At 40.4% G+C, this 27,878-nt stretch overlaps 5 protein-coding genes across 5 annotated transcripts in view; 3 read left to right on the forward strand and 2 right to left on the reverse strand.

Annotated features, from left to right (window-relative positions):
• LOC118406562 overlaps positions 1-9,970 on the reverse strand; it is a 23,309-nt gene extending 13,339 nt beyond the window's left edge. Inside the window, exons 1-6 of the mRNA XM_035806659.1 lie at positions 9,811-9,970; positions 7,949-8,166; positions 6,680-6,841; positions 6,113-6,251; positions 5,544-5,642; positions 3,050-3,105 (exon numbers count right to left, since the gene is read on the reverse strand). Coding sequence (XP_035662552.1) covers positions 3,050-3,105; positions 5,544-5,642; positions 6,113-6,251; positions 6,680-6,841; positions 7,949-8,164 — 672 coding nt within the window. The 5' untranslated portion in view covers positions 8,165-8,166; positions 9,811-9,970. The remainder of the gene's footprint in view (positions 1-3,049; positions 3,106-5,543; positions 5,643-6,112; positions 6,252-6,679; positions 6,842-7,948; positions 8,167-9,810) is intronic.
• A 25-nt stretch (positions 9,971-9,995) lies between these two features.
• LOC118406522 lies at positions 9,996-11,295 on the forward strand. The gene has a single exon (XM_035806584.1). It carries the CDS (start codon positions 10,462-10,464, stop codon positions 11,293-11,295), a length of 834 nt encoding a protein of 277 aa, XP_035662477.1. The 5' UTR covers positions 9,996-10,461.
• LOC118406563 (protein PXR1-like) lies at positions 11,263-12,913 on the forward strand. The gene is made up of 2 exons (XM_035806660.1): positions 11,263-11,659; positions 12,007-12,913. The coding sequence occupies exons 1-2, from the start codon at positions 11,387-11,389 to the stop codon at positions 12,094-12,096; spliced, it is 363 nt and encodes a 120-aa protein (XP_035662553.1). The 5' UTR covers positions 11,263-11,386; the 3' UTR covers positions 12,097-12,913.
• A 7,488-nt stretch (positions 12,914-20,401) lies between these two features.
• On the reverse strand, positions 20,402-21,893 carry LOC118406523 (olfactory receptor 10P1-like). The gene is made up of 2 exons (XM_035806585.1): positions 21,516-21,893; positions 20,402-21,019 (listed from the first exon to the last, which is right to left on the reverse strand). Exons 1-2 carry the CDS (start codon positions 21,891-21,893, stop codon positions 20,402-20,404), a joined length of 996 nt encoding a protein of 331 aa, XP_035662478.1.
• A 1,970-nt stretch (positions 21,894-23,863) lies between these two features.
• The window catches only part of LOC118406784 (zinc finger and BTB domain-containing protein 49-like), an 8,474-nt gene continuing 4,459 nt past the window's right edge, over positions 23,864-27,878 (forward strand). The window contains exons 1-3 of the mRNA XM_035807105.1: positions 23,864-24,030; positions 25,476-26,149; positions 26,742-26,994. Coding sequence (XP_035662998.1) covers positions 25,479-26,149; positions 26,742-26,994 — 924 coding nt within the window. The 5' untranslated portion in view covers positions 23,864-24,030; positions 25,476-25,478. The remainder of the gene's footprint in view (positions 24,031-25,475; positions 26,150-26,741; positions 26,995-27,878) is intronic.

Here is a 27,878-nt window from a genome sequence, read left to right on the forward strand (position 1 = left end):
TTATCGCACCTGCCCAGGGATTCTCTCACCATATACACCTCGGGCCGGGGCATTAACCCTTTATTAATTAATGCAAACCTACTAACCCATTACCAACTACACTCAAGACTACCACACTAGTGTCACTTCTACACCTTTGTTGTCACTTCTAAAAATTGAAGAAGTGATCCTAGTGAGGTAGCATTGAGTAGAAGTGTGCCTTGAGTAAAGGTGTAGCAGTGACACTAGTGAGGTAGCATTGAACTTAAAAGTGTGCCTTGAGTAAAGTTGAAGAAGTGACTCTAGTGTGGTAGTCTTGAGTGAACATTGTAGAAGTGACACAAGTAGGCTTGTGTGTAGTTGGCAATGAGCTAGCAGGTTTGCATTAATAGTACTAAATGAAATCATTGTTTATCAAAAAAAGTATTGCTGTTTCCTATATCTTAGTATCATTTTAGTTTTGGATCTGAGCTGGTCCTAGGGCCGACTCCGATCGGGGTCTCTCCTAGTAGAATCGCCGAGATATCCCGATCGCAGTCTGTTTCCCATATCTTAGTATCATTTGAGTTTGGATCGGAGTTGGCCCTAGGAGAGACCCCGATCGCAATCTATACTACTAGAATCGTTGATTCTCCAAGGAGAGATCCCGATCGGAGTTGGCCCTAGGACCAACTCCGATCGCAATCTCTCCTAGGAGAATCGACGATTCTACTGGATCATGATCTCTACAGTGACATATGTCTAAATGTATTTATATCTAAAATAGTGTACTATACGGTAACCATGAACAGAAATATTGAGAAATACTGAAGGAAGTGGGTGAAATGGTCACAAATGAATTGATATTACAAACAATGAGACAGTATAGATTGCAATTTAGGACAATTAAGTCATCTACTTGAATGTGCGGATTGTGATCGCAATCTGTCCTAGGACAAAGTACAACCAAAAATCAAATCATAATTTTATCTAGTACTCCTAGTATAAACTAGAAAGGCAACATTTTCGTGAAAATGCTGAAGTCTTCCCCACGGCCTTTCATGAAGGTAGTCAAACGCTGTTAGCATACCAATAATTACTATCATGCACGCCTTACAATATTAAGTGGGATTTAGGGAAATTTAGAGAGGCAACAATTTGTGGCTGTAGGTCACGGTAATTGTTGGAATGTGAAGGTCCAAGAAAAAAACACACACTCCACTGTGCAATTGTTGTACATTGTAAACCTTGAGTATTTACAATGAATCACATATTGTCAGAATGTATCGTATATCATGTAAAAAAAGAAAAAAGCTGGAAACATCGAGTGCATGTTGCTGGAAAGACATAATTATAATGTCTGAGAGGCCGTTTTGCAGACGTAGATCACGGTACTTGTCCGACCGTGAAGGTCCGAGTAAAAAACACACTCCACTGTGCAATTGTTGTAACATTACATTGTAAACCTTGAGTATTTACAGTTAATCATATCGATGAATAAAAAGTGTACGTTCACTCCGCGAACGTCAACCATAATCAAAATGAGGGGGCCCAAAGATGCTATGTACCAGACAATTTTGAGCAGCATTGATGACGTCATTTCAAAATCTGAGTTTTGATTAGCTACATTCAAAGGGCTCGAAATACCACCTGCATATGCACGTTAGTTCAGGTAAAATTGGAGCTGTGCAGGTATTTCTGATGTCTACCCGCACCTAACCTGCACTTGTCCATGTACTGGGTTTTATACATAAATGTCCTATGATGTCAGTGTATAAGGAATGGTTCTTGAACAATTTTAGTATGATCCATATTTCCTTAATTCAGAGTGGTGCAGGTACAGTTTGTCTGGTGAAGGTAATTTTCAAGGTTACCTGCACCACTGCAGGTATGCAGAAAAAAGTATTTCGAGCCCTGATTCAGAAGGAACCGGAAACAGCTACAGATTTCTTGGGAACACTTGATTATTACAAAGTTTTGAAACTTCACTCCAGTCTACCAGACCAGAGTCACTTCATTAAAGGCATATACAACTCCATTTTTCTGAAAATAAATATCATGGTAACACGACATTGAAATTGGACATGGCAGCAGTTTCATTATACAGCATCAATATTGTGATACCTCCCTGAGTACCTTCCGGGTAATTAACAGCAAGGCGTAACATTTTACAGAATGTATATTGCTGTGCAACCTGGCTCAGAAAAGCATTTTGTATACTGATCAATTCTCAACCTTCATAACTTAATTCTTAGATTGCGTTCACATAAAAATTGCCCCGGAGCTGTTAGCAATTATCCCAAAGTAACCAATACTTTTAGTACAGGAGCCAAGGCCTGAAAGAAAAATATTTTGTTCAGCCCATCTTACAGAAAAGGTTTGACCAGATATTTTGGTAGAGGGGGTCCATCTGCATCAGAAATGATGATTTTTTTGTGTTCAAATTGTGGTATCACGCTCACGTTTCTCGTTCCACTTCAGAAAAAGGCACATAAAAAAATATTGTCTCTCAAGGTGAAAAAACAGGGAATTATGGGCAGGATAACCTAAAAAGTCAATATTTAGGGTGATCCTGGGTCAGGAAAGTCCCAATTTGAAGAAAATAATAAATGTATCCTTATGTTAATTCAGAAGATGAGAGTAAGTAATTTTGAATATATGAAACATGCTAAAAGTAAAACTGACCAAGATGTTAATTATGCTCTGATGCATTATATGTTCCAAAACATTTTCATGTAATCACAATTTCTCATAATAGCAGAATTGTTTTCAGACTGCTCGCAAAATACTGCCAACCTTGGTTGGCTTGTGGTCAAGGGGATGGTTTGGGGAAGGTCCTGAAAGTGCAGTGTTTATAAAAGAATCATGGATGAAACCACTGCTTCTCAGAATTTTACAGTGTGGAGTTGCTCGAGATACAAGCAGTGTGAAAGATATACATGTAACTCGCTGGAAGATAGATTAGCATTTTGCGTTTTTCAAGTACGAATGCAGTTTAGTTCCTTGATTTACAATGTACTTAATTTTTTTTAACATAACATCTTGAAGGCCAAACTTTCACAAAGTAATTATGAAACATAAAAGAAAATACCTGCTCAACAAGTGAGTCAAGGTCTGCAAACCCAGATGGAATGGTGTAACTGTGATCTGTCAAAAGAAACACAAACATAATGATTGCCTTTTTAAGTAGTCATAACTCAAGCACTAAAGATGTCTAGAAAATTTCTACATTAAAGGAAAAAACAGCCTCCATAGCAGCCTCTTTCTTGTCTTATAAGATGATGACATCTTTTTGTAATACATTGTAGGTCATTTGCACAGCGAGTACAGCTGGATGCACAAAATACTGAGTACAAAAAGAAGTTACCAGCAAGAAGTGTATTTAAATTCATAAGCCAATAAGAAGGCCAAGAGAGCCTGCCATGCACTAGTAGGCTATGGAAAAACATAATTCGTATAATGACAAATTGTGAGAAAGTAGTCCTAGCTGCACCAGTAAATTATAACTGAAATGCCATATATGAAAATATTCTATAAGGCCACATTTTTGCAAAAATGCAGAATGATTTCCCTCAAATAGGTCCGGAAACTGCCCCCCTCCCCGCCTGTACGCTGGGACACTGACTGAGTGCGACTGAAAAAAATAAAGTGTCAAATCTAATGCCCTGTTCACAAGATGAAAACGTTGTATATATAAGATACATGTCTAAAAAGGGGAAAAGAAGAATAGATAAAAGAAGGTTCCCAGTGGGACGTGAACCCTGTATCTGTATCTGTAACCTGTATCTGTATCTATATAGCCGGTATAACCGCCGTTCGGCGTAACACACCAGCTTCGCAGGCACGCGGCGCGGCAGCAGCTGGTTATATTACACCGAACGACTCGTTACCCCTAACTTTTGCACATCTATCTGCAAGCATTCTTTAAAACTACCTAGAGAAGATGCCCCTACTGTACTTGGTGATAACCTGTATCTGTATCTATATAACCCAAGTCCTTAACTAAGCTTGCTCTTTCACTGACACAGAGGTACTTCAATTTGCATTACGTGAGGGCGATTTTTTATGTAATATGAACTTAGGTTGCAAAGAGCGGCCAAAAGGGTCCACGGTTTGTGTCCTGAGCGCTCATTGGTTTACCTGTGACGTATCCATGAAAACATAGACTTTCGACCAATCAAAAGCTGCATTTCAAAGCCTTTTGTCATCTGCGTTTTCATTGGATCCCGGTTTGAGCTAGTGTTTTCGGGAAAACATAACTAATTGGCTAAAGATCTATTTAAAAACCAGTTCCTTTCTTTATTTAACCTTACGCCACAGCAAGTAAATTCTATGGATGGATCACAGACCATATAGTATCCTCTCTCAACATACTGAAAATGAGAAAACATTTCTTAGGCCCACTTAAGCATTATGCTTTTCACGTCAGCGGTATAATTTCCTGCTGTCGGGACGCCACTATCGGGACCTCTTTAGAAACACTGCCCGGAAATCTGGCAGGGAAAGTCTACCCTTAAAGATCGCAGTTTTTTTTAGCTGCATGCTGCCATATTGAACAAGCTGTCATTTTTGGTTTGCGTACCATTTCCAAGTTATTGAAAATTCAAATAGGTGACTTGCATAAGAAATACAAGTCCCTGACTACGTTGTTGTTTTGCTGACACTTCCCGAAACTTCGACCGCAAAATTTTCTATACAAAATCACTTTAAAACCCTTTCAAAGCAAACTGTTTGATAGAAGATCCCTTTCTTTCAGTGAAGACCTGCCAAATTATGGCCACGCACTGAAATAATCGGCTAAACCCTGACACCCGCTGTCGCGCCTTCTCTTTATTTGCAGTTTGAAGTTGTTGGGGACACCTGCTGAGCCTACGGGTCCGCCAGTCCCGCTGTCGCGAAAACAGTAATGTAAAGTGGGCCTTAGACCGTTCTTTATCAAAAACATTATAGATTACTTTCCAAACTTTTTACAAATGGACATTCACAAAACGGATCCAGAAGTGAAGCAACAGCCACTCTTTGAGTAAAGCAAGTCTGGTTCAAAGTCAAGTCCTTTAAAATTTTAAGAGTTTGGAGAAACAGTCATGGATAATGATAACAATACACAGGAAGAAAACACTTGGTTGTTAAATCATACTTTGTCGCTTCAAATTGGAAATGTAGGTATCTTGCTTTTCTTTTCATCCTTTTTTTTCAAACTTGCACATACAGTAGATTTGGCAGAAAATGTCATCCATAAAATTTACTTGCTGTGGTCTTCTATATCAAGTACTCGTACAAGTAGACTCTAAAACCTATGTATGAGAATTTGTGATTGGCCCCAAAGGTCGTAAACACAGGCAAACAGACAAATAGTATGAAAGACATGTCATTATCTTCTGGTGAGAACATTCAGGCTCAAACATTCAATGACTAAGGCAACATACAAACAGGGGCCAAACAAACAACATGGAACAGTAAGCCCCCAAAAAAGATATGCAATCGTAAGTGTATAAGTCTTATTAAAATGCGCATGCATCAAATTGTGTGCATTGTTAGTAGTCAGTTAATATCAGGAAAATCACTGTTGTCCGAAAGAAACATACCATCCTCTTTCAAGCCAGGTTGGAGGTTATACTGCACGTCAATGTCATTCACAATTTGTATTACTGCCTTGATGTGGATGCAGTAATTGTCCCGAATTCCTAAGGAAAGGCAGAGAGCTAATAGTTAAGTACCAACATAGACAAATTAAAGGCATTCAAAATACACAATCTGATTAAGATTTTGAAAGTTGGTTGTAACATCCAAGAGCTAAACTTAAACAATAAAACCTTTGATATGCTCACTAAATGCATCACACTAAGTAGTAACATACGTTTGATTTTGGAACTAACATTTTAACAAAACTTTTAAAAATTTGGAAAAATCAAACGCAGCAACAACTTTTAAACATGTCATTTGTCTTCCATCATTGAAGTTTTCAGATTTTGATACTAAGTTCTAAGCAATCTGTCAGCAGAATTTTCGGTGGAACAACTGCTTTGACCTTTCAGAAACTTGACAAAAGATTCAGCAAACAAGAGGCAACTTTATAATTTTTACCATTCATAATTTCCAATTGCACATGTTACTGTAAATATGGATACCAGTAGTAAAGGCAATAATATCTTACTTGATACTCCCCCAACAATGACAGAAGACAAGGACATCACCAAGTCCTGCTCACGGCGAGAACAGCTGCAGCAGTAAAACCACTCACAAGCATGTTCTACAGTTTTGCTGCATCTTTCCACAATGTGGTACTTGTTCACCTGAAATAAGACATGTACAATTGTCAGAGATGATTAAGAGTCAGTTAAAAATGATGTGGTCAAGCCCCTTTGGCCTATTGGCCACTTTGCAATCTTAATGAAGATGGTCCTCTTGAGATATTGTATAAGAATCAGTAATGAATGTTACATGCATTTTAGGTAAACATCCCAAGTGTCTACCTGTCCACTTTATAAAACATCAATACAACAACTTAAAAAATAGGGCATCCTTTAAGGCATTACAACAGTGATTTAGTTACTGAAAGTCTGAATACACGCATACACGTAATGCGAGTTACAACAGTGCAATAAGACACAACAGAAGAAAGTATAAGTAGAAAATTTTTTAGTGCAGCTCTTACAGTCTTATGATAAAGATATCTGAAACAAAGCAATATAAGTTAGTTAGAAAGATAGAAGGACATTACCGTCAACTTCAAGCTGTGGTTGTTGAAGTCAGGCAATGCAAACACTGTTGCCAGGGGATCACACATGGTTATTGCCGACTGCTGCCTCAGTTGAGTCACATATGACGTAAAATTGTCAAGTGGGTAAGATGCTTGTACAGCTGCAGGAGCCTCTACACTAACCTGTAATAAAAAAAGATACACTGAAAATTGCAAACAAATCAAATCCATATCAGATTCAAAAGAGGTAGCAGGCCCGCTGTCGGCGAAGAACCCCTCCCTGCCGGCATATATTCCTTCCGCGACATATATTCCTTTCCCGACATAAGAAATTTCCTGGTGCAAAACTCGGCCACGATGTTAGGAAAGTCGCGAATGGCCCCCCTCCCCCTCAAACACTCATACAAATTACACCAACGACAACAGAAAGGTCAGCGAAGGAGGCTAGAATAGGCTGAGGCAGATTTGATGAGCCCCGGTCGGAAATACGCAAATGGCTATAAGCAGCCGAGGCCGAGGCTGGATGAATCCAGAATTGTTATAATGTTAAGGTGAAGAAATGGCCTATCACGCCATGTAATTAGCTGATTGGATCTAGGTGAACTGTAAAAAAGACAACCACAGATTAACTGACCAAAAATATGTACTAATGTTTTAAACTTTAAAGGCATCGCTGTCATTTTGCAATGCACAAATTATCAATATCTGCATGGTTGTCTTTGGGCAAAACATACTAGAAAATAAAAAATATCATGTAACTATAAGGTCTTTTTCTTGCAAAACAGACAGTTGTTTACTCCCAAGTAACAAATTAATCCCAGTTCATATCTCGATCAGGTTACTGGCAAATGTGCAGAAGGTCTGCACAGAAGCCTCTCAGTTCAACTGGTTCAGTGCAATCCAGTAATGTCCATGCACTGGTGGATTTGTGTGCCTAGGAAATGCTGCAGGTTAAGTTGAAACGCTTCATGACAACTCAGAAATGGAAAATTTGCAACGAAATAACAAGCGAGAGTTAAGCTCATCCGTCCATATGGTGAATGTTGCTAAGGTGGAGGAAATTTCTTAGAGTTACTTCCTTCAGCATAATTCTTTACAAGAGGCCCGACTGGCCAATCCTACCATGATTGCCATAATATACATTGTATGAAAAAGACATTCAACCACAGCTTTTATACTATAGTCTGTCATGCTGTTCTCGGACAGGCAAACTTGATAACGAAAATTCTAACCGTTAGTTATAGTCAATCAATCAATCAATCATAACTAGATATACGTAGCAGAGTCTACCTGAGAGTCGGACAGACTTGACACCATGCTTTGATCAGGGGCATCCTGCAGCTGGTTGATTTCTGAATCAGGGATCTTGCTACTCCCTTCTCTCCTCGTGGATGTAGAATTTGTAGATGCACTGGAGTTTCCGCTGCGTCTTTTCTTTTTGGGAATGTTTGAATAATCATACTTGCAGCCATCGTTCCATACCACATTACGGCGTATCCCTGACATCCCTAATTGCATAATGGAAAGGTCAATTTAGACAAAGCATTCAAGTAGTAAATGTAGTAATGTATCTTGACTCAAGACGAAACAAAATGTTGGCAGCCAAGAATTGCTTTGATCTTAGAACCGGCGGACGAACTCAAAATAACTGGTGAATATGTAGGACTTGCTGTGTTTTTTTAACTCATACATGTTTAAACAATGCCTCCAGAGTGTCACACAAGGTCGTTGCCCCACATACACTGCATTTCAGGCCCAATCTATACACAGTTTTTGCCGATATCTCGGGAGGGATCTGGAACGTTGGCCACGGAACACCCGTGGTGCTTGCAGTCATAAACAGCCATATAGCCTAATGAGTCCGCGTTATATGCTAATGAGCCCTCCCAAAGTCTGGGCGCATCTACACGCACGCGGAAGCTGTCGGGGACCCATGCCAAGCTAACGGGGACCCCTGCTAAGCTATCGTACGAATGGTCCGGACCATTCACGAGAAATTCTGCTGATATCTTTATGGCGATATTGCAATTCCATCTCATCATCATCATCGGCGTCAGCTCGTGACCGAGCATTCCATCTAGACGCAGAAAAAAAGCTGTCGGCGAGAGGTTGTCGGCACGCCAATATCGTGAAAAACTGTGTCTAAATCATGCATTAGAGAAGTTTACAGTTGTTTGTGGGCATACATAGGAAATACCTTTGGGTTATTGGTGATGCTGCCAAATTAATAGAAAGTTGATTCAATGTCAGGGTTCTAGCCAAGATTTTACTTTAGCGTAGTGGTAAAGGCGAGGTATATTACAAGCGACCCATGGGGTGGTGGTGGTCTTGGCCCTTCCACAATGAATGAGATTTGCACGATCCTTATGCGAAATTGCGCAACCACTGCCGGGGTCACGTGACAGACGGAGCGGGATTTTCAAGATGGCGGCTTCGATCGGCGGCGACGGAAAATACGATGTAACATGCCGAAATGAAGCAAAACAGTAGCTCACAGGCTATCAAATACATCTTTGCGACGGTAAATGTCCATTCCATGCCTTGAAATATAAATATCACGGCTAGAAACGCTCAAAATCATGCCTCCTCCTTTTTGCATAAGGATCGTGCAAATCTCATAAGGTTCGTGTGAATCACATAGTGATTCGTGCGAATTTCATAATATTCGAGCGTTTTTGCATAGTGATTCGTGTGTATCACATAATATTCGTACGAATTTCATAGGGTTCGTGCAAATGCTTAGGCACCCCTGAATATATTCCAGGCAGTCGGTGAGGAAAACTACTCCTCTGGCCAGCACAACATCAGAGTAAAGTTGGACCAAGGATATACCCCCATGCAGACATTCTTTTCAGACTGGATAGGTTTTTCAGCTGTCCGGGCTGCAGAAAAACTGCAAAATGCGTTGGAAAGCTTTCCGAAATTTAACAGCAGTCCTAAATTTGTCGTTGAGCGTTGCCAGAATCCCTCCATGCAGACCCCAGCACGCACGTGGACATTATTAATTATATGCACGTAACAAAATCAATGTTTTCAGATCATTTTCCACGCCAACCTGGATTATTTACGTATATATCCGGTCTATGAAGTAAGACCTACCAGTAAAATGAGTTAGTTGGGATAAATATGTTCAGAAATACGATCTTTTTTACCTGAAATCTCCCAGACACGGCGTCATGAACACAACAGATCGAAAGCACTGGGGAAACTGCAGTGTACCCGTCGCTCAGAAGTTTAACCAATAGCATTGAATCACTGCGAGTATAGCTGACCAATAGCAGCGTGGCTATCTATCATGGCGCACCGCCACTTCTGGGTCCTTGCGATGACTCACTGTTTCCACTCCATCGCTGCATCCGCCATTTTGACTAATCACGTGATTCTCGTCATGTGATCATTCGAACGTAACACAAGACGACTCGCAGCTGTTCGCAACAACTCACAACACAGCTTCAAGTTACGTGCAGTTTTGCGCTTTTCCGCATGTCGTCGCGGTAAGTTGACATCTCTGGATTATTCCTTGGACGTTTCCGTTTGTATAAGTTATATTTTGACAACGAAACATGTGATACGGGAACGAAAACATAAAAATTCTCACTATACATGACTTCTCGTTCGATTGAATGCCCATATTTAATTCGAACTCCACAAGGTTAAAGAATTAATCGCGTATTATTATCGTAATTTGTTGAGTACAAGTTGAAATACTTAAGTCGTGTTGGTCATGAGCAAACAAGTAAACAAACAAGTAAACAAACAAACAAACAAACAAAGAGGCGCATTTTCTTTTTAATATCTGATTGATGGTGTATTATTTGGGAAGGGAAATCTCAGTTCATAAACGACATTTGTCTCATTGTCAGATGGCGTCAAGGAGGAAAAAATATAACCAGGAAGACATGGATAGAGCTCTACAAGCATTGGAAGAGACAGACGAAAACACACTCAATAATACAGCAAAGGAATATGGTATTCCTCAATCAACACTGCATGACAGAGTAACGGGCAAATCGAAAGAAAGGATGGGCAGACCCTCCATCCTCTCACCAGAGGAGGAGGGGGCCCTCGTGGTCTATGCCAAGTATCTGGCAGAGAAGGGGTTTCCCCCTACAGTCAGGGTGATCAAAGCCCTTGCTTTTGAAGTGGAGAAGAAACGTGCCAAAGGAAGGGGAGAAGAACCTCGCTTCAAGGACTCCGGCCCCGGGAAGAGATGGTGGAAGGGATTTAAAGGCCGCCATCCCGACCTCAGCTTAAGGTCACCAGATCAACTCGACAAGGAAAGAGCGGCCTTTTCCACAGCCGGCGTAGTCTTTGAACACTTCGAACGACTGGAGCAAATTCTGACGGATGCAAAAGCCAAGGACAAAAGACCGCATGTTATCTACAATGCAGACGAAACTGGCATGGATTTGTCGGCTAAAGTGTCCAAGGTCATTGTTCCCAAGGGCTGGAAGAGATCTCCGTCACGACGAGTCGGTGGCCGTGACCATGTGTCGGCACTTGTGTGCATCTCAGCGGCAGGGCAGACAGTGCCACCCATGATCATATATAATAAAGCGTTTCCGGGGGGGAAATACACTGAGGGCGGACCTGCTAAGTCCGTTGATTCAAACTCTCATCCCACCGGAACTGCATGATATCCTCATCCCAATACCACCAGCAAAAAAGTCATCACGCTGCAATCTCAACAGACGACTGACTGGTAGAGTGTTAACGCACTCTGAAGTAATGGAAGAGATGCGGTTGAAAGAGAAAGAAAAGAAAGAAAAGGAAGAAAAGAAAGAACGAAGGAAAGAAGAGATGAAGAAGAAACGCGAGGAGAAGGAGCAGAAAGAGTTGGAAAAGAGGCTGCAGAAAGAAAAAAAACAAGCCGAGAGTGTAAAGAAGTTGGCAGAAAAGGAAGAGAGAAAACGAAAGAGACAGGAGCTTGCGGAGGCAAGGAAGAAACAACGCATAGAAGGGAAAGAAAACCAGCGCCCTACTAGGCCACGAGACGTAAGAGTACGTATCAGGCACATGTTTTTTTTCCATATTCAATATCTAATCTTTCAAAATGTTTTTCCCAGTTCGATAATGTTTATCATTTTCGGACAATCCGACTCAATTGATGGAGGTATTCTGGTTCATTTGCTATATACATTTGCTATATTCAGAATTTTGGATTGTAATAAGAGTGTAGCGAACACAGACACAATAGAATACGTGGTCTTGTGAGCATAACTACATATATCTATAGTTCTCTTTACTATGATCTTAGTTATGAATGATGTCTATGTTTTAGTTATAAATGAATTTTTTTTCGTCGAATCAGTTTTACTTTCATGGTTTGTTGTTATACTCGGCCACAGGAAGGTTCCAGTCGTAGCCGTCCCGTGAAGCCGCCGTCGTGGTATGCAGAATACGAAATGGGCCAGGGAGAAGATGAAGAAGCAGAGTAAAGAAGATTCTAGTGTACCCTTAAATCCACACGATTGATAGCGTTCCTCTCACGCCTATGATCGGTTTACAGAATTGAAAACTTCAATTTTTGGAGTAAAGATTTTGCTGTTTGTAGACCGTATTCGCTTGTTCAGTAGGACTGCAAGGTCGTCAGAATTCAGTACGGGGAGTTTTGATCTTCTGTATTAAGGTCTGTAACAGTTCCAAGTTCTTATCTCAGCTATGATAGAAATCTAAGATGAACAAGTTCACAATGTTCGTATGTGCACGGATCTATACATGGAACCGTTTCCGCCTTTCACCGTAAACGTGTAACGTTACATCCTATCACTACCAGTGCCCTCAGTGCGGCGAAAACTGTTATTATCGTATCGTTTAGCTATCTATTTCATTACATCGAAAAATGTTTAAGATATACCTGTTAACAAAAGTTTGTATTAATGTTCTTCCACTACGAGCAAAATACTGAGGCGTTTGGGCGTAACGGTAGGTTTCAAGCGTAAGATTCTGCAGGTCAAATAAACAGACTGTCAGATATACTGTTACCGTAGACTCACACTAGTGCGAGTGTTCAGTGCTTTATTTCTTCGGTAAATATCATTATAGGGCTGGTTTTTCAGACGTTAGCCTAAAAAGAAAAGACAAAAGGCAGACCACAATTGTGGCGGCGTGTGTGTCATGCTAAAACTAGTAACAAAATTTCCTAAAGCCGTCTCTTGACAGTCAGCAATATTACGTGCTAGAAGATAAAAACATCAAGTACCATAATTGCAGACTGTCGTTGTTGATCAAGAAGATCGTTATGTACCTGGGACATCCTCATATTCAGACCTGACAAACGTGCTCACTTGACGTTTCTGTCACAGTCAAATAGTCAGTCGCAAGGATGGGAAAATGACTAGTCGGCTGGACGATGACAATATGTACACACGAACTACTATTTATCTACCCCTTTTTTATTAATTTACTCACCTTAGTTCATCTCTTTAATTTTTGAAATGTCATATATTATTAAGTTTTTATGCACCGTCAGGAGTTGAAACAATATGCAACATCAACGAATGAATTACTCTTACTCTAGTCCCCTTTTTAAAAAAATGTAAATGTCCCGAGCCACTTGTAAACATGCCTTGACGATACCAATCGTCTCGGTGCAGGTGTAGCACGCGGGATACAACAAACGTTTGAAACCGATTAAAGGTTGTCAGTAACTAAAGCTAAATGATTCTTCCTACATTGCGTATTTAAGACACATAACATTTCTTTATTCCTGCAACAAACATCTGAGCCATGGCTGAGACAATAGTGGCAACCGTACCACCCCCCATCGCAGTGCTGTTTGCTCTTGGTATAGGCCGATGACCCGTGTTATCACCTTACAGTTTCCGCCGGGTCAGCAGTTTGCATGGAATTTTACAAACTGTAGTCCACTCATCATAGTTACTCACTTTGTTATAGCTGTAGCAGGCCCGAAAGAGATCGACCCAAAGGCAAGGTTATTGGAACATAAGAACAGATCTGCCGCAGGCCCACAGGACGATGTTTTTCATGACTTTATTTTGATCGCAGCTATCGTGAGTGTATCGGCGTAATGAAACAAATGGACCATGTATGTAAATTTCGGAACAGTGTAGTAATGTTTTGTGTTATTTTGCGCACATGGGATAATCAAACGTAGCCAGAAATGACTTCTTAGTTACATTACCGGAGTTTGGACCCCCTTTTTGTGCTGGAACGTTCCACTGGAACGCGAGCCAAAAACCTTCCGTAAGTTTTGTGTGTGGCCAAACCACAGTGCGGAACGCTACCGTTAGATGAAATATATGTCTGTACAGCTTAAGCCATAGTTATATAGCTGTTAGAAGATGTAAGTTTGTTTTTGATGGGTTCAAGGTAAAATTGACAAGGACAAAAGCCATGCGCATTCACTTAGAACAGTTACCGGACTTTGGACCCCCCCCCGTTAGCCTATGTTTGGTTGGTTAATAGGCCCAGGGGAAAATGCTGTGTTTCCTGTTGCAGTCCTGAAAAAAATTATGGTCGCTAGGTAGGAATTATCTTTTTTCCTTGTATTTTTTTAGATGAGTCAAAACCAGTGAGACATATTACAAAACAGTTGGACAAAGTAAACTGAAATGCACGAGGACACTTGTCTTCCAATGTCAAACTTCAATTTTGTGCATAATACTAAATAATACATAAATCCTTCATTAGATAGGACAAGCAGTGTTCTTACTTCAATAGGAAGCAAGCTGAATAAAAGTATAACTGGCAGCTATGTGACTCCACTGCCTACCCCCCAAAAAGTCTAGGGTTGGCAAGTTTTTCTAAGGTAGGTAGGGAAACAGGAAACATAACATTTTTCCCTAGGCCTTAGCACTAGAATGACAATGTCAAATTCATAAACAGATTGTTATGATCCTCTGTAAATCATATTCCTCTGAAACTGCATATCATAAAAATACTGATAATTTATATATCAATTATACCGCAAAAGATGACAAGTTTTGTTATATAAACTTTGCCACTATCATTAGACGCTTGCTATCGAAATAAAATATTCCATCTACAAAAGAAAACAAATAACGTTACTACAAATGTAGCACTTTATGGATAAAATCCCCAAACTGTGGGTAGTGTTTATACCAACACAAAGGCACATTTGTGATTAAAAGTTTATTTGTAAATCATTACCCGTAGACCAATTGCAAGTCAACAACATTGATAATAGTGTAACTATAACGTTTAAGTACCAAGGAAGTGAATACACATGTGAAACAGACAATGAAGACTAAACTACGTTACTAGTCTATGATATGTATCATTGCTGGCCACAACACGATAATAAACCGTCTACACGCATCAAATATGATGACGCAGTGTACATATAACACCTTCTTCTCAATGACACACCAACAGTGAAGGGTATAATATCATGTAAGCTAAGTGGTGTTTTCAGTAATACAAGCTATAGTGGTGTTTTCAGTAATACAAGCTATAGTGATCGCTTTCTTCGCAACAGTAATACAAGCTAGCCATAGAGTAATAGATATTACCAACAATGTATATGTCACAGAAATTCTACACTTTAATAACATAATGAAGCTGTCAAAATTATATCTTGTTGCAACATTTCAATATGACCACAGTTACAGAATATCCTTGACAAAACTTCCTGGTGTACGTTTCGTAAAGCCAATTATTAGCCCAACATTTCAGCCATTTTTCCTGGAATCCACATTGTGTCAATATTTCTATAGATATGACGTGACTGTACTCTCCAAGCAGATCCTACGGTAGCATAAGATAGTATCAAAAGCTGGCAGAGGAGTGAAGCCGGCCTTGGAGTGTGTTTCACGGCACCACCGTTTAGTGTGTTTAGTACAAGGCAAATGGACACCTTTGGGCTGACTACACTCCATGGCCAGTTTAGTACTATCTTGTGCCATTGTATGATCTGCTTGTATAGATTAGTTACTACAGGTACACGAAGAAGCGTGTAACGTTATTCAGCTATTTAGTAACACATATTCAATAAGAAATAGATGCTGGCCTAAACAAAAACTTTGTTGGGTCTTTCTGTGGCTCCATCTTAATTAACAAGGTTATAAAGTCAAGAAAGAAGCAAAAAAGGGGACTGACTGGTCTAAGTCTAGTTTGACTCTAGAAGCTTGGTAAAAATGGCTATTAACTCTCCTCTACTTCGCTCTTCGACCTGTAAGCCCCCAAACGCGTGAACGCCATTTTCTAATCGGTACAACATTCGGTCCACTGATTTATTTTAGATACGGCTTTTCTGGATCGGTTCAACAAGGAAAAACGGTTTGGTACCGTTACATCGTACCCGTCCCTGGCAGCAACTATTGAATAAAAGAGTACAGCCTCATTGTAGAATACCATATATACAAACGAAGTGTTGATATGCTATAAAAGAGCTTACAAGTCTATGGCAAAGGTTCACTTATCCCAGTAGGATTCGTAGTCGGCTCGGGATGTATTCGGTTGTAGATTTTGGGGAATACTTCTCTTAAAGCCTTCCTAAAATGAGTCTGATTAAGGCTATAGAACACGGCATCAGTGACGGACGACAAAGTAAGACCTAGAAGTAGGGATATACGTCTTGCCACCAGAAAGGCAAAGGAGGCCTCTTTTCCGGCTGCATTTGCTAACCGTATGGTAACGAAACACATGGTATTTGCTAGGACAAATACCAGTACGATAGCGAACGAAGGTGCAAGTGTACGAAAGGCGCGAGTCTCACGAAGGCTCAGGTGCCGGTTTTCGTCTCGATCTTGCTGTTGTCTCGCTTCCTTCAACACTCTGTAATACATAAATCCTATAGTCAAAAGTACAGTACCTGATATGAACAGCGTCGATACCATAGCTAACATCGCCGAAGCCGTGGACGTTGAAATTGCAAGAGGAGTACATGCATCAACGTACAACACATTTTCGGTTGTGTTGGTGTCGTCGAAACCTACAACCACTGTCACAACGGACAAACATAGACTTATGGCTCGAAAGACAACCACAGCGACACCCAAGCGTTTTGTTGTAATACTCTCGTTGTAATGCAATGGGTGTATGGTGAAGAAGTACACATCCGCTGCTATCAAGAGGTAGGCAAACGTCTTAGACAAAAGCAAATTGTTCACTAGAACCGCCTCTGCTCTACACAAGTCGATACTCGTAGAGTTGTACCCCTGTCGTATATTGTGGATGACTGTAGGAACGTAAACACCGGTTAGAAGAACGTCGTCCACAGCCAAGTTACATCGAAGGTAGTGACAAGGCCTCTGTAGGTATTCCTTGGCCCACACCAACACAATGACCAGCAGTCCACAAAACACCGAAAGAGCTACACTGATGGCAAGATACGAGACCTGGAGTCCACGGGTTAGAGAATTTTCCGTCCCGAAAATTAGATAATCTGACCCGTTGACGGTAGAGTTGGTCATCCTTGGGTCCGATGAAAGCTCAACAGTACGCGTCTGGCTCAAGACCTGTACGTCAAGCGTACTGACGAGAGGACCCTTCGCCCAACACGTATGCCCCTGAGTTCTTACGTATGATATATATATGGAAGCACTAGTGGGTAATGTTTCCTACTCACTAGCATAAGTGATCAATCAAGCATGTAGTTAGACATAAGGTGGTATCTCACTGCACTTGGGGCACCGGTGCGGCACTGCGGGGTTCGAAAGATCACTCAACGAATTTCAGAGATAAAGAACGAATTTTTTTACGTTTCGTGTATCTTATTGTCTTCTAAGTCATACTTTAATGGATTACGCAATATCTAAATGATAAACATATCGGCGAAAACAAAAAATCAGTGCCGCAGTGAATGAACCCCGCGATGCCGCACTGGTGCCACAAGTGCAGTGAGATAGTCACGTAGAGTTTGTCACCGAAGCAAATTGGCAAAAACAGACCTAGGTTCACCTATCACCGACGTGTGTTGTCTAAACATGTTGCAGCGAAGCTGTCGAACATTAGTGACGCAAACCACTACTGATTCTATCTACCATATCGCAGTGTCAAACCCTCACGTATGCACGTGTATACATGTATCACCGACGTATCTTCGGCCAAGGATATTGTTATGTACACGCAATATCGAAGAAGCAACCGCTTTCACGGTGTCACAGAAACATATCTTGTTAAAGGAGCATTTAACTCCAGAAAACGGTATCATTTTCCAATAATAATAATAATAATTCTAGGATGACGGGGCGAAACTCCCTTTCACAATTAACAAACTCCCTTTCTAGGCTAACTCCTTTCCTGGCACAAGAGAACCTAGCCAACGTTGAAAATCGTGGCCCCCCTCCCTAAAATTAAAAAAAAGCCCTGTTCGAAAACTGCAACGGAGGCTAGTGTCTGACAATGCTTAGCAAAAGTTTGGTAACAATGATAAGTCAGATGTGATAAAATTTGTCTTGTTATGTGGTATTCTTTTATATCTTATCAACAATTGGCCTTCTTACTGTGGTATCGCTTCTCATATATGTCGAACATATCCACTATAAAGGCAGTGTCTATACTAATAGAAAATGGATGGACGGAGTCTGCATGGGTTTAATGAGTATCATATTGTTTTGGAAAACGCATGTCACGCGTAATTCCCCCAAATGGGAATTCTGCAAAAAGGAGAATGATTATGTATTCATTAATACATCGTCTATTGGAAAGTAACACTTACTTTTGACGATTTGGAATATATGTTTTTAATATTCAAATACGATTTAATCTTTACAACTGGATAAAAAACGGAGATTTACTTCTGGACGTTTCTAGTGACATCCATCACTTTTTTTCAGCGTCACTAGAATAAACCGGCAAAACAATTCAATACAAGTACAGCTAACTAGAAAATCTGGAAGAAGAGTGATGGATGTCACTCGAAACGTCCGGAAGTAAATTTTCATCCAGTTTGTATCCAGTTGTAGAGATGGAATTGTATTTGAATATTGTTTACCTCGATGTATAACCTTCATAAACGTATAATTTTAATACCTCTATGTACATTCGGACTCAAACCCCGCACGTGCACTTATAAGCGTTGTTTTCTTACTGGTCATCATGCAGACACTATATATTTCTGTTATGCGTTAGGTCCAATACTTCTATTCTTGTTCTTGCATTTGTCTTATCTATTAAAAACAATATAGATCCATCGAGTACGCTGTGTCATATACAGTTTATTATTTCTTATGCGGGTGCGCAGTACAAAAATCATTTATATCACACATAGTACAAGTTTCAACATATTGTACACACAGAGAAAAACGAATATGATGATATATACAAGATATCGAATAATTAATCCATCTTTTGTATACATTGTACTAAAATCCAATTTTCCTGTAACAATTTATAAGCAACTGGGGAGCATAGTCCCTATAGATTGTGCAACCATGGTAGGACATGGTATTTGTCCAATTTTCTGTGGTGTGTGAGGAATTACATGCAATTAAGAAAGACCACATCGTCTTTTGATATATATTCATAGCAATTCCCGCAAAAGAGTTGAAAGCACTATTCAATCCAGCAATAAAAATGATTATTAAAATTCCAATCTCAGTGAATTTTGAATAGGCAATTCATGAAAAAGGCAACCTGAATTCAAGATGACTGAAGAACGCGTTTTTTTTCTTCAATTTTCTTGTTGGTTTACACAGTCACGCAACCCTTAAAAAACTATGTTGTCAAAAACATATTTTACACGAAGAGGACTGATTTGAACCTGATTGTATTGAGATGAATTGAGCATGAATTGAGGTTGATACAAAATGTACAACATTCTAACACTTATACACACGCTATCATACTGCAAAAGTTCTACCAAACATAACATGGCAAGTTGGTTCACTCACAGTCTTTAACATTCTTATCAAACTATTGAACAGTCACCTTGGATACCTCTCTTATTCTATTAGCTAATTAATGTACATTAATTTCTTAAAGTAGCTAGTCTTCATGGACATAAAATAATTTACTTACAAATCACACAATAGTTATTACAGCTATATACAGAGTACATAAAAATTCTGTCTACTGCCTCATGTACAAAGATCGTTCCGAAACTCATTTTGGTGGGAGATTGTATATCCCATATGGCAAAATATTCCAAAAAGCCTTGTCACAGTGTTTTGTTTTGTTTCAGTATTCTGCATGTACGTTATTTTGAAAATGGTCATTGAAATATGTTTCAAATAAAATTATAGACCATCCATATCGTATCATCTATATTGAAAAAAAAAATCTTTTCTTACATAGCCCCACTCTTTTGGACAATCAGGCTGTAGAATCAGGTACATAATAAATAGGTATACGTAGTTGTTACATCAGGGATGCATACTTGATATATATAATATATACATACGTGTTGATTTGTGTATTAATTGTGAATATCAAGCACATTCAGGCTGATATTTTGATAAAGAACTGAATTGGAACATCCGAAAATAGTTTCATCAAGTTGGTAGAATATAGGAGAATTCTTTTTACACAAGCAGCACGTACTTACATTGCTCACATTTCGATGTCTCTCAGACACCTTCGTCATGAGCTTCTAACTGAAGTTCTGCTTCTCACCGCTATATGTAGCCGATGTAGGTGGCGCTTTTGCGGTGAAAAAACAATCCCAAACGTGGCTAAGCTTGTATCCCCCCTCGTTCATCACTGGGGTTGACTTTTACATTTGACATTTACGGAAATTCTCAGATATATCCTCCTTTCATGAAACACTGATCAGTTTTATCCGACTTTGTCCATCATCCTAGAGAGTCTGTCCCTTTCTTACACATCCACCTCAGGTAGCCCATTGTCCTCCTTTGGGACAGTATGATGGGGTACCTGAGGTTGTGCCTGTTCGTTGATAAAGGGAAGGACTTCCCCCATGGCCCGCCTGAAGTCTGCCTTCTTCAGACTGTACACGACGGAGTCCGTGATGTACGACAGGCTAAGGTTCAGCAGCATGGCCACTCTTCTAGCGACAGACAGGTAGATGCTTGCCCCTTCAGTCTGTGCGGCACGCGCGAAGATGAAGGACAAAATGGCAGTGCCCACGAAGACCAGGACGACCGTGAAGTGTGGCGCGAGAGCTCGGAAGGCCTGGGTCTCGTGAAGCTGTAGATGGCGATCCTCATCCCGATGCTGTTGCTCCCTTGCCTCCTTCAGCACTCGGTAGTACAGTGCCCCGACAGCCAAGACGACGAAGACTGCGATCGGCACGACCACGATCAGTATAGCCAACACCGTATTCTTCGGGCTGGAGTTCATTCCCGGCAAGCATACAAGGACATCGGAGACATCTTGGGTATTACCGGATCCACCTACGGCGACGGATGTCAAGGCAACGACGAAGGTCAAGGTCCTGGCTGCAGCAATGGCCCATGCCACACGTGGTGTCGTTACCTGCAAAAGAGAGAATGTTCACCAATACAATCCAAGCTTTCCATAAACTATATTCAAAGTCAAATAACCACAGGGCATATATGGCAGGGTCAGAACCACCCGATATCTCATACCACCACGGTACCACCACACAAGATTGTTACACCCAAAAAAATAAAGGAGGTTTCACACTACCCAAACCCAGAATCAAACTAAAAGCGGCTTTTACCAGGACATTTCTTTACAGATGCACAAAGACATACAACACACTACCAAGCAACTTCATATCAACAAATTGTGCAGAATAAAAAAAAAAGAATAAAAGTTTTGTACTCATCTACATAATGTATAGTCAGTTTGTAAATTTTTTTGTTACTTTTATGTTTAACGATTGTATAAGTTTTGTTGCTTAAGTTTCGTTTTGATTGCATATGAATTGTTTCTGACTCCACGACGAATAGTAGTACTATATTGGTGGTATCACTAATGCAGATCCTAATAAAACAAACAAACAAACCTTGTCGTTGTAGTGTAGAGGATGGATGATGAAGAAGTACACGTCCATAGCCATGAGTAGGTAGGTACAGGTCTTGGAGAGAAGCAAGCCGAGTGTGAACGCCCCTTCCACCCTGCATAGCGTGAAACTTGCAGGGTTGTAGCCATGGCTGATGTTGTGGATGACATTCGGGACACACAGGCCGGTGAAAAGGATGTCGTCCACGGCTAGGTTACAGCGAAGGTAGTGGCAAGGCTTCTGTAGATATTCCTTCTTCCACACCAAGACAATGACAAGTAACCCACACACCACCGACAAGGCGACAGTAGTTACCAGGTACGCAATCTGGAAGCCTCTCGCTACAGGATTTTCTGTGCCGAAAATCTGACTATCAGACATGTTTGTGGCAACCATTGATGAGCCACTTCTGATGGTCTGTCAGCGTAGGTGAGCCCAAAATATTCGGAGTCTTGAAAATATGTACATCTATTCATTACCTATTCATCTTAGAGAATCATCCGACGTGATATGAGAAAGAAAAAATATTCTTTTCATTGGTCTATTCATTAATTCGCCAGTAAACAGCCATTATTGCATCGAAATTGATAAATCCCTGGCATTTTTTTCACCAAGGCAACGTTGTCGTAAGCAGCAGTGGTACGGCGATGGCAGATGCACTTAAGGCAAAGGAAAAAAAATGTTCTGTTTATGGTTACTAAACCAGACCTAGCCTTTATTTGAGGTCGACCGTTGGCAACGGACATAACATTTTCGATGAAACAGAGTTTTGAATTGTCTTGCAAACCTTCTTATAGACTTAAAGTATTTCACAATCTGTCAACAGATTAAGGTTTTGAACAGTTAATATAAGATTAGAACTGTATAGTAAACATTGTACTTCTTTTGAATTTTATTCATGCTTGCTCAACGCATATTTGAATAATTACTATTTGATGTTGATAATTATACCTGTGTCCTGTTGCATTCCAGTTTTGAATTATTCTACGTATACGGTCTTTGTTGGGTCACTTCGAATTCGGTAATATAAGAGAATCCGTACCGACTCTAGTTGTTTTGAGGTCAGTAATAGGAAACACGACATTATTTTCCCTTGGCCAGACCTGGTCCCCAGTCTCCACCGGGACTGTACTTTGGGTTTCTACGGTTGCGTAAGCGTCTTTTTCCGCCTAGCCATCTAAGCCAATCTCGGTGATTCTCTCATGCCTGCCAGAATTCTTTAGAGGGTTGTGGTAAAAATTCCTCGGGGGCATATTGACCCTATTCCCGACAATTAGCAAGTTGACCTGTGCAGGCCCTGGCAATCATATGGAGTACTGGTTAGATGCATAGTAGCCTACCTCCTCAATGTTTGCATGTCTCTTTCCTCCAGAGATTTGTGTATCGTGACTTTTGTGTAACCTAGTTCGCTTCTCTAAATATCTGTGATACCCATTCGTGCGGAAGTCCTGTTTTCTTTAACACGAGATGAATGACGTCAAACGCAATCTCAGCACATCCTAAATAAAGTATCGCAGGATATCGTCACGCAAGTGTTACCCAATAGTTATCATGTAACAAACAAGATGGCTACTTCAAGGTTACGTACGGGTCAACGATAGTTCACCTTTATCCGTGAGGTAACCTATATCCGTTGTTTTTAAAAACGGTATTTTAGGATGTCATATGTTGATGGACGGTGGTTTTAAACTGCAATATTTTGAAAAAATTGCAATATGAAACAGCCGTTCGTCGTCTTGGTGTCCACTGAATACCGTTTTCAAATGCAACGGGTATAGGATACCCCGCGGATAAAGGTGAACTAGCGTTACATAAACATTATCTCTTTTCCCTAATGCTTAAGTCCCATTTGGAAAAAAGGGGCTCTATCTGTGTAGTTTATCTATAGTCTGTTTGTCTCCACTTTCTGTAGAAAGACACTACTAGGCCCTAGATTTTTTTAACTTGCAGTTAAAATCAATCAGGGACCCGGCGAAAAATAAACGCCCTAACCTACCCGTGAAAACGCCGAGAATCAAAGTCACGCATAGCACACACTGACTTATTAAATATTATATCAATCAACTTCGATCTGATTATGCTCAAATCTAAAACAATATCAACCTTGAAATAATGTTCAAGGCCTGGGCATACTGAGAAGTTGATACATTAAACTATATATGACTGTAAAACAGATGACTATGCAAATGATTTTAAGTAGTCTGACGAAGATGATATTGGATATTGATATGTCCTATTTCTGCAGGCTAGTGATGGCTCATATCTACCTGGCACAGAAATATCAACAGAACATAGCGCGCAATACTCTTTCTACTAAGATTTTCGAAAGAAGGACGCGCTAGCTTACTGCGCATTGAGCGAGATAATCAGGTGACTTTAGGTCAAAGGTGACATTCGACCCGCTCCCCTCCCACCCCTGACGAGCGAACATTTCAGATTGGTGGATTTCTTGGCGAGGTTTTGACCGCGATTTGATCGCCAGATAACGCTGTTTAGACGTCGTCTGGTACAAAAACAGGTAAGTAAGTAAATATAGAATGTACAGAATTTTCATAAGTGTCTAGTTTTTGTGATTTTGTTCGAATAACGATCATTTTTATGTACCCCGCGCGCGTTTGATATTGAAGAATATTTATGGTTGTCTTGGTGCACTTAGAAATTTTCATTGGCTGTGGCCCAAACAGAAGAGTCTTACAGTCATTGTGTCATTTTATAAGAGAGAAGAAGTCGTTTTGTCTAGTTTAGTCTAAGTTTTGTGCAAGATCTGAGTTTTTATTTTAGGCTACAAACAAATCGTATTTTTCCATACATGCCATGTATGCCCCCCTCCCCCAACACATGTACTATACGTAGATTATGTAAATCATATAGGTAGCAAAACACAGTCTTCAGTCTATGGGGATTTCCATAGTTAATGGCAACACGGTGAATGGCTTCGTCAAGGTAAAACGGAAAATGACTACTAGTATGTTTGAGTTTAGGATACAACGTATGGAATATAATTAGAAATATATAGACTTCTGTCTGCGTATTGACTTTTGACACCCTCTATAAAATTGTACTCTAAGGACAGTTGTATACTAACTACTATTTAGCCCTCTGGATATAAAATATAAAGACACCCGCAATAGATGTGCTTGCTGACTGCTTGGGAAGGTCAGTTGAATTGCGCATTAATACATGAACTGGAAAAAACAACAAAAAACATCACAATCCAAATCATACAGTCTCTGGGCCAAATATTGACACAGCACAATTTATACTTGGGTTTCTTTCACATACAACTTTCATTTTTAACCTCTTCAAGAATTCTGGCACCACCACATTTCTAGAAAAGAAGTAATCCATCCCAGTGTGAGTGGATCAAATAAGTCTGACTGGATTTTTCGGCTTGTAATCTTTAGTGCAAGCTTGGTTTGTTTATTGTTACACCTTGAGATGGTTTACTGGGTATGCAATACAAACAAACAAACAAACAAGAAAGAACCTCTAATCTTAGGGAAAGAAGGCATCTTTGGAAACTAACATTAACTCTCATAATTCCAACAGATGCCGAAGAAGTACAGGAAGAAACCCATGGAAAAAAATAGGAAGAAGGATAAATGTATTTATTTTCCACAAAATGAAAGTTTGACATTGAAAGACAAGTGTCCTCATGCATTTCACTTTACTTTGCTCAACTGTATTGTAACAATATGTCACACTACGTAGAGTTTTGGCCAGTCTAAAAAAATTTAAAAAAAGGATAATCCCTACCTACCGACCCTAATTTTTTCAGGACTGAAACAGGAAACACAACAATTTTTTTTCTAGGCCTTAGGTACTAGTACACTCACCTCACAGATACTTACTTTTGATGTAGCAGTATAACAAGTGTGAAAAGTATTGTTTTCTGTGTATAATGTTTTTTCCATAAACGACTGTACTTACACGTTACATATTTTGTCCCTGTGTGTTCCCCAGACCATGTCTCTGAGTGACCTGGCCACCAAAGGTCTGTGTGGCCTGTGTAAGGAGGTCTCCCTGTCCGTACTGCCCAGGCTCTACATGGAGGAGATCATGTTGGAGCTCGGCCGCCGTAACATCGACGTACGCGGCGAGGGCGTCAGCAAGGACGACCTTGTAACCATCCTATACGAGCTCATGACCTTGGAGTACCGCGAGATCGATAAGATGCAGACCGTCGAAGAAACGGTCACGGCGGAAGACGACCAACTCAACACTCTTCCTCAACAGGAAAGTGAAGCAATCCAGCTTGAAACTGTTGCTACTGAGCCTCTTGCTGGCCACGAAATCCAAGCCGAAAGCACCGCGACCACGCTAAACGCGATCTCTGATCCCCAAGCGGGAGACGACATTCACGAAATCCACACCACGTTGGTCGACACCAACGGAAGCTGCTCTTTCAGGTACATCACGACAAGCATGGAAGACGGCAACGGCGAGAGCGTGACGGTGAGCGAAAGCAACATTTCCGAACTGGAAGAAATCATGGATACAAGCACCGACTTGGACCCGGCAGGAACCACAGACCCTAGGGCAGTACAACTCTCCACAGCTCCGCCCACCAAGACTTCAGCTGACCAGGCAGTGGCTTGTACCTCCACAGAGAGCACACTGTCAGGGAATGAAGTCAGGTACGTAGGAGAATTAAATTAAAAAGACTGTCCCTTTCCACAACTAAGTTGCTTTATCAAGTTTATTTCACTGACGTTTGACGGAATATGTCTGTCACCATCCTCAAGGCAATTCTGACTGGTTCACACTGTACTGCAGCTCTACTAGTAGGTGTCGTTGCTTACTTAGTACTGTTACAGATGAGGTCACAAACATATAGTTTTTACCTATTTACAGTGACTGTTTTGTGCGAAGGAATTCTAAGGTTTAACTGGTACTCTCAATAAAAAATACTTCTGATGAGAAACTTTTGCCAGGTATTTGCCATGGTTTCTTCAGCTCTGAAGGGTCACGTGACCTGAGGGTTGGAGGTCACAATCAGGTCATGTGACAGGAAGAGTGTGTTGTAGATAGGGGAAGCCAGTGGCGGCCCTCGTCTCGATTAAGTTTTGTGCAAATTTTTACAATACAGTCCCAAATGTAAATGAATGTAATAAAAACATAACAATAAACAGTTATAACAGTAAAACTTCTACTTCTTAAGAATGCGTTCCTCCAAAAAAGAGTTTCTGCATTCAGTGACGTACCACTCTGATGAAACAATTCATGCAGGTATGTAGCGGTTAGGCCATCCACCATCTTGAATATGGCGTCTCAAGAGCAAGTACCAACGACGGCGGTACCCGTAGTGACCGTTGTGGTGCCGAGGATCGGACAGAGCTCAGTGGAGAAGGAGGGAGTTTTGAAGATGGAAGGAGGAATGGGAGATGATGATGATGATGATGATGGTAGCAACGAGGATTTCTCACAAGAAGACAAGGAAGCAGCACAGGACTTGGTTTATCTGTCTGTACCAGCCAATGAGGTGAGTCTATCTGTCTGTACCAGCCAATTAGGTGAGTCTATCTGTCTGTACCAGCCAATGAGGTGAGTCTATCTGTCTGTACCAGCCAATTAGGTGAGTCTATCTGTCTGTACCAGCCGATGAGGTGAGTCTGTCTGTACCAGCCAATGAGGTGAGTCTATCTGCCTGTGCCAGCCAACAGGGCTCCAGACTAACTTTTTGACCTAGGAGCATGGCGCTCCTAACTCCTAAAACTTAGGAGCGCCAGCAAAAAGTTAGGAGCACCACTATGAAAGGTTGGGAGCACAAGCAAACGTCTGAAGCCATACAAAATATTACTCCAATAATCAATGTTTTTGACTAGAGGTGGGTATGGCTTAAAGAATTAATTAGGGGTGTTATATATTATATATAGTTACCCAGTAACCAAACAAGAAACAAGAGAATACATGAGATCACTTTCAAGTAATATAACACTGATTCCTTACAATATATGATTTTTATAATGTTTCATAAGTTAATACACACAATCAGGAAGAGTAAATTAACCTTACTGCTAAAGGTGAAACTTGACTGTTACATATACAACAACAAACTAAAGAAGTCTACAAGAAAATCTGCAAACCAACAGAGGAGAAAGTGTAGCCAGGACTGTCAGGTACATCTTGTATTTCTTTTGTATCTCTTCTACTTTGTTAAGAACATAGCTGAAAATAGATGCACTGGAAAATTAGAGGTTTACTTGTAGCCTGTAACATCAGTGTTAACTTATATAGAAAAATCTGTGTACAAACAATTCATATTTTCAGTTGAAAAAATGTAGCAGAAAAGATGTGTTCGAAGGGCAAATCAATCGAACTTTTCCCAACAAACAACATCTATTTATCAACTAAAGAAGTCTACAA

Source organism: Branchiostoma floridae, chromosome 19 (genome assembly GCF_000003815.2).
Source record: "Branchiostoma floridae strain S238N-H82 chromosome 19, Bfl_VNyyK, whole genome shotgun sequence".
In the NCBI taxonomy this organism is placed as follows: Eukaryota; Metazoa; Chordata; class Leptocardii; order Amphioxiformes; family Branchiostomatidae; genus Branchiostoma; species Branchiostoma floridae.

What these genes read in the sequence shown, in the direction of transcription:
- LOC118406522 (XM_035806584.1), top strand. Translation starts at nt 10,462, where the DNA reads ATGGTGTATTATTTGGGAAGGGAAATCTCAGTTCATAAACGACATTTG.
- LOC118406563 (XM_035806660.1), top strand. Translation starts at nt 11,387, where the DNA reads ATGGAAGAGATGCGGTTGAAAGAGAAAGAAAAGAAAGAAAAGGAAGAA. An exon ending in CTAGGCCACGAGACGTAAGA is followed by an intron (nt 11,660 to 12,006) that starts GTACGTATCAGG and finishes ACTCGGCCACAG; the next exon opens with GAAGGTTCCAGTCGTAGCCG.
- LOC118406523 (XM_035806585.1), bottom strand. Translation starts at nt 21,893, where the DNA reads ATGTCTGATAGTCAGATTTTCGGCACAGAAAATCCTGTAGCGAGAGGC. An exon ending in CTCTACACTACAACGACAAG is followed by an intron (nt 21,020 to 21,515) that starts GTTTGTTTGTTT and finishes TCTCTTTTGCAG; the next exon opens with GTAACGACACCACGTGTGGC.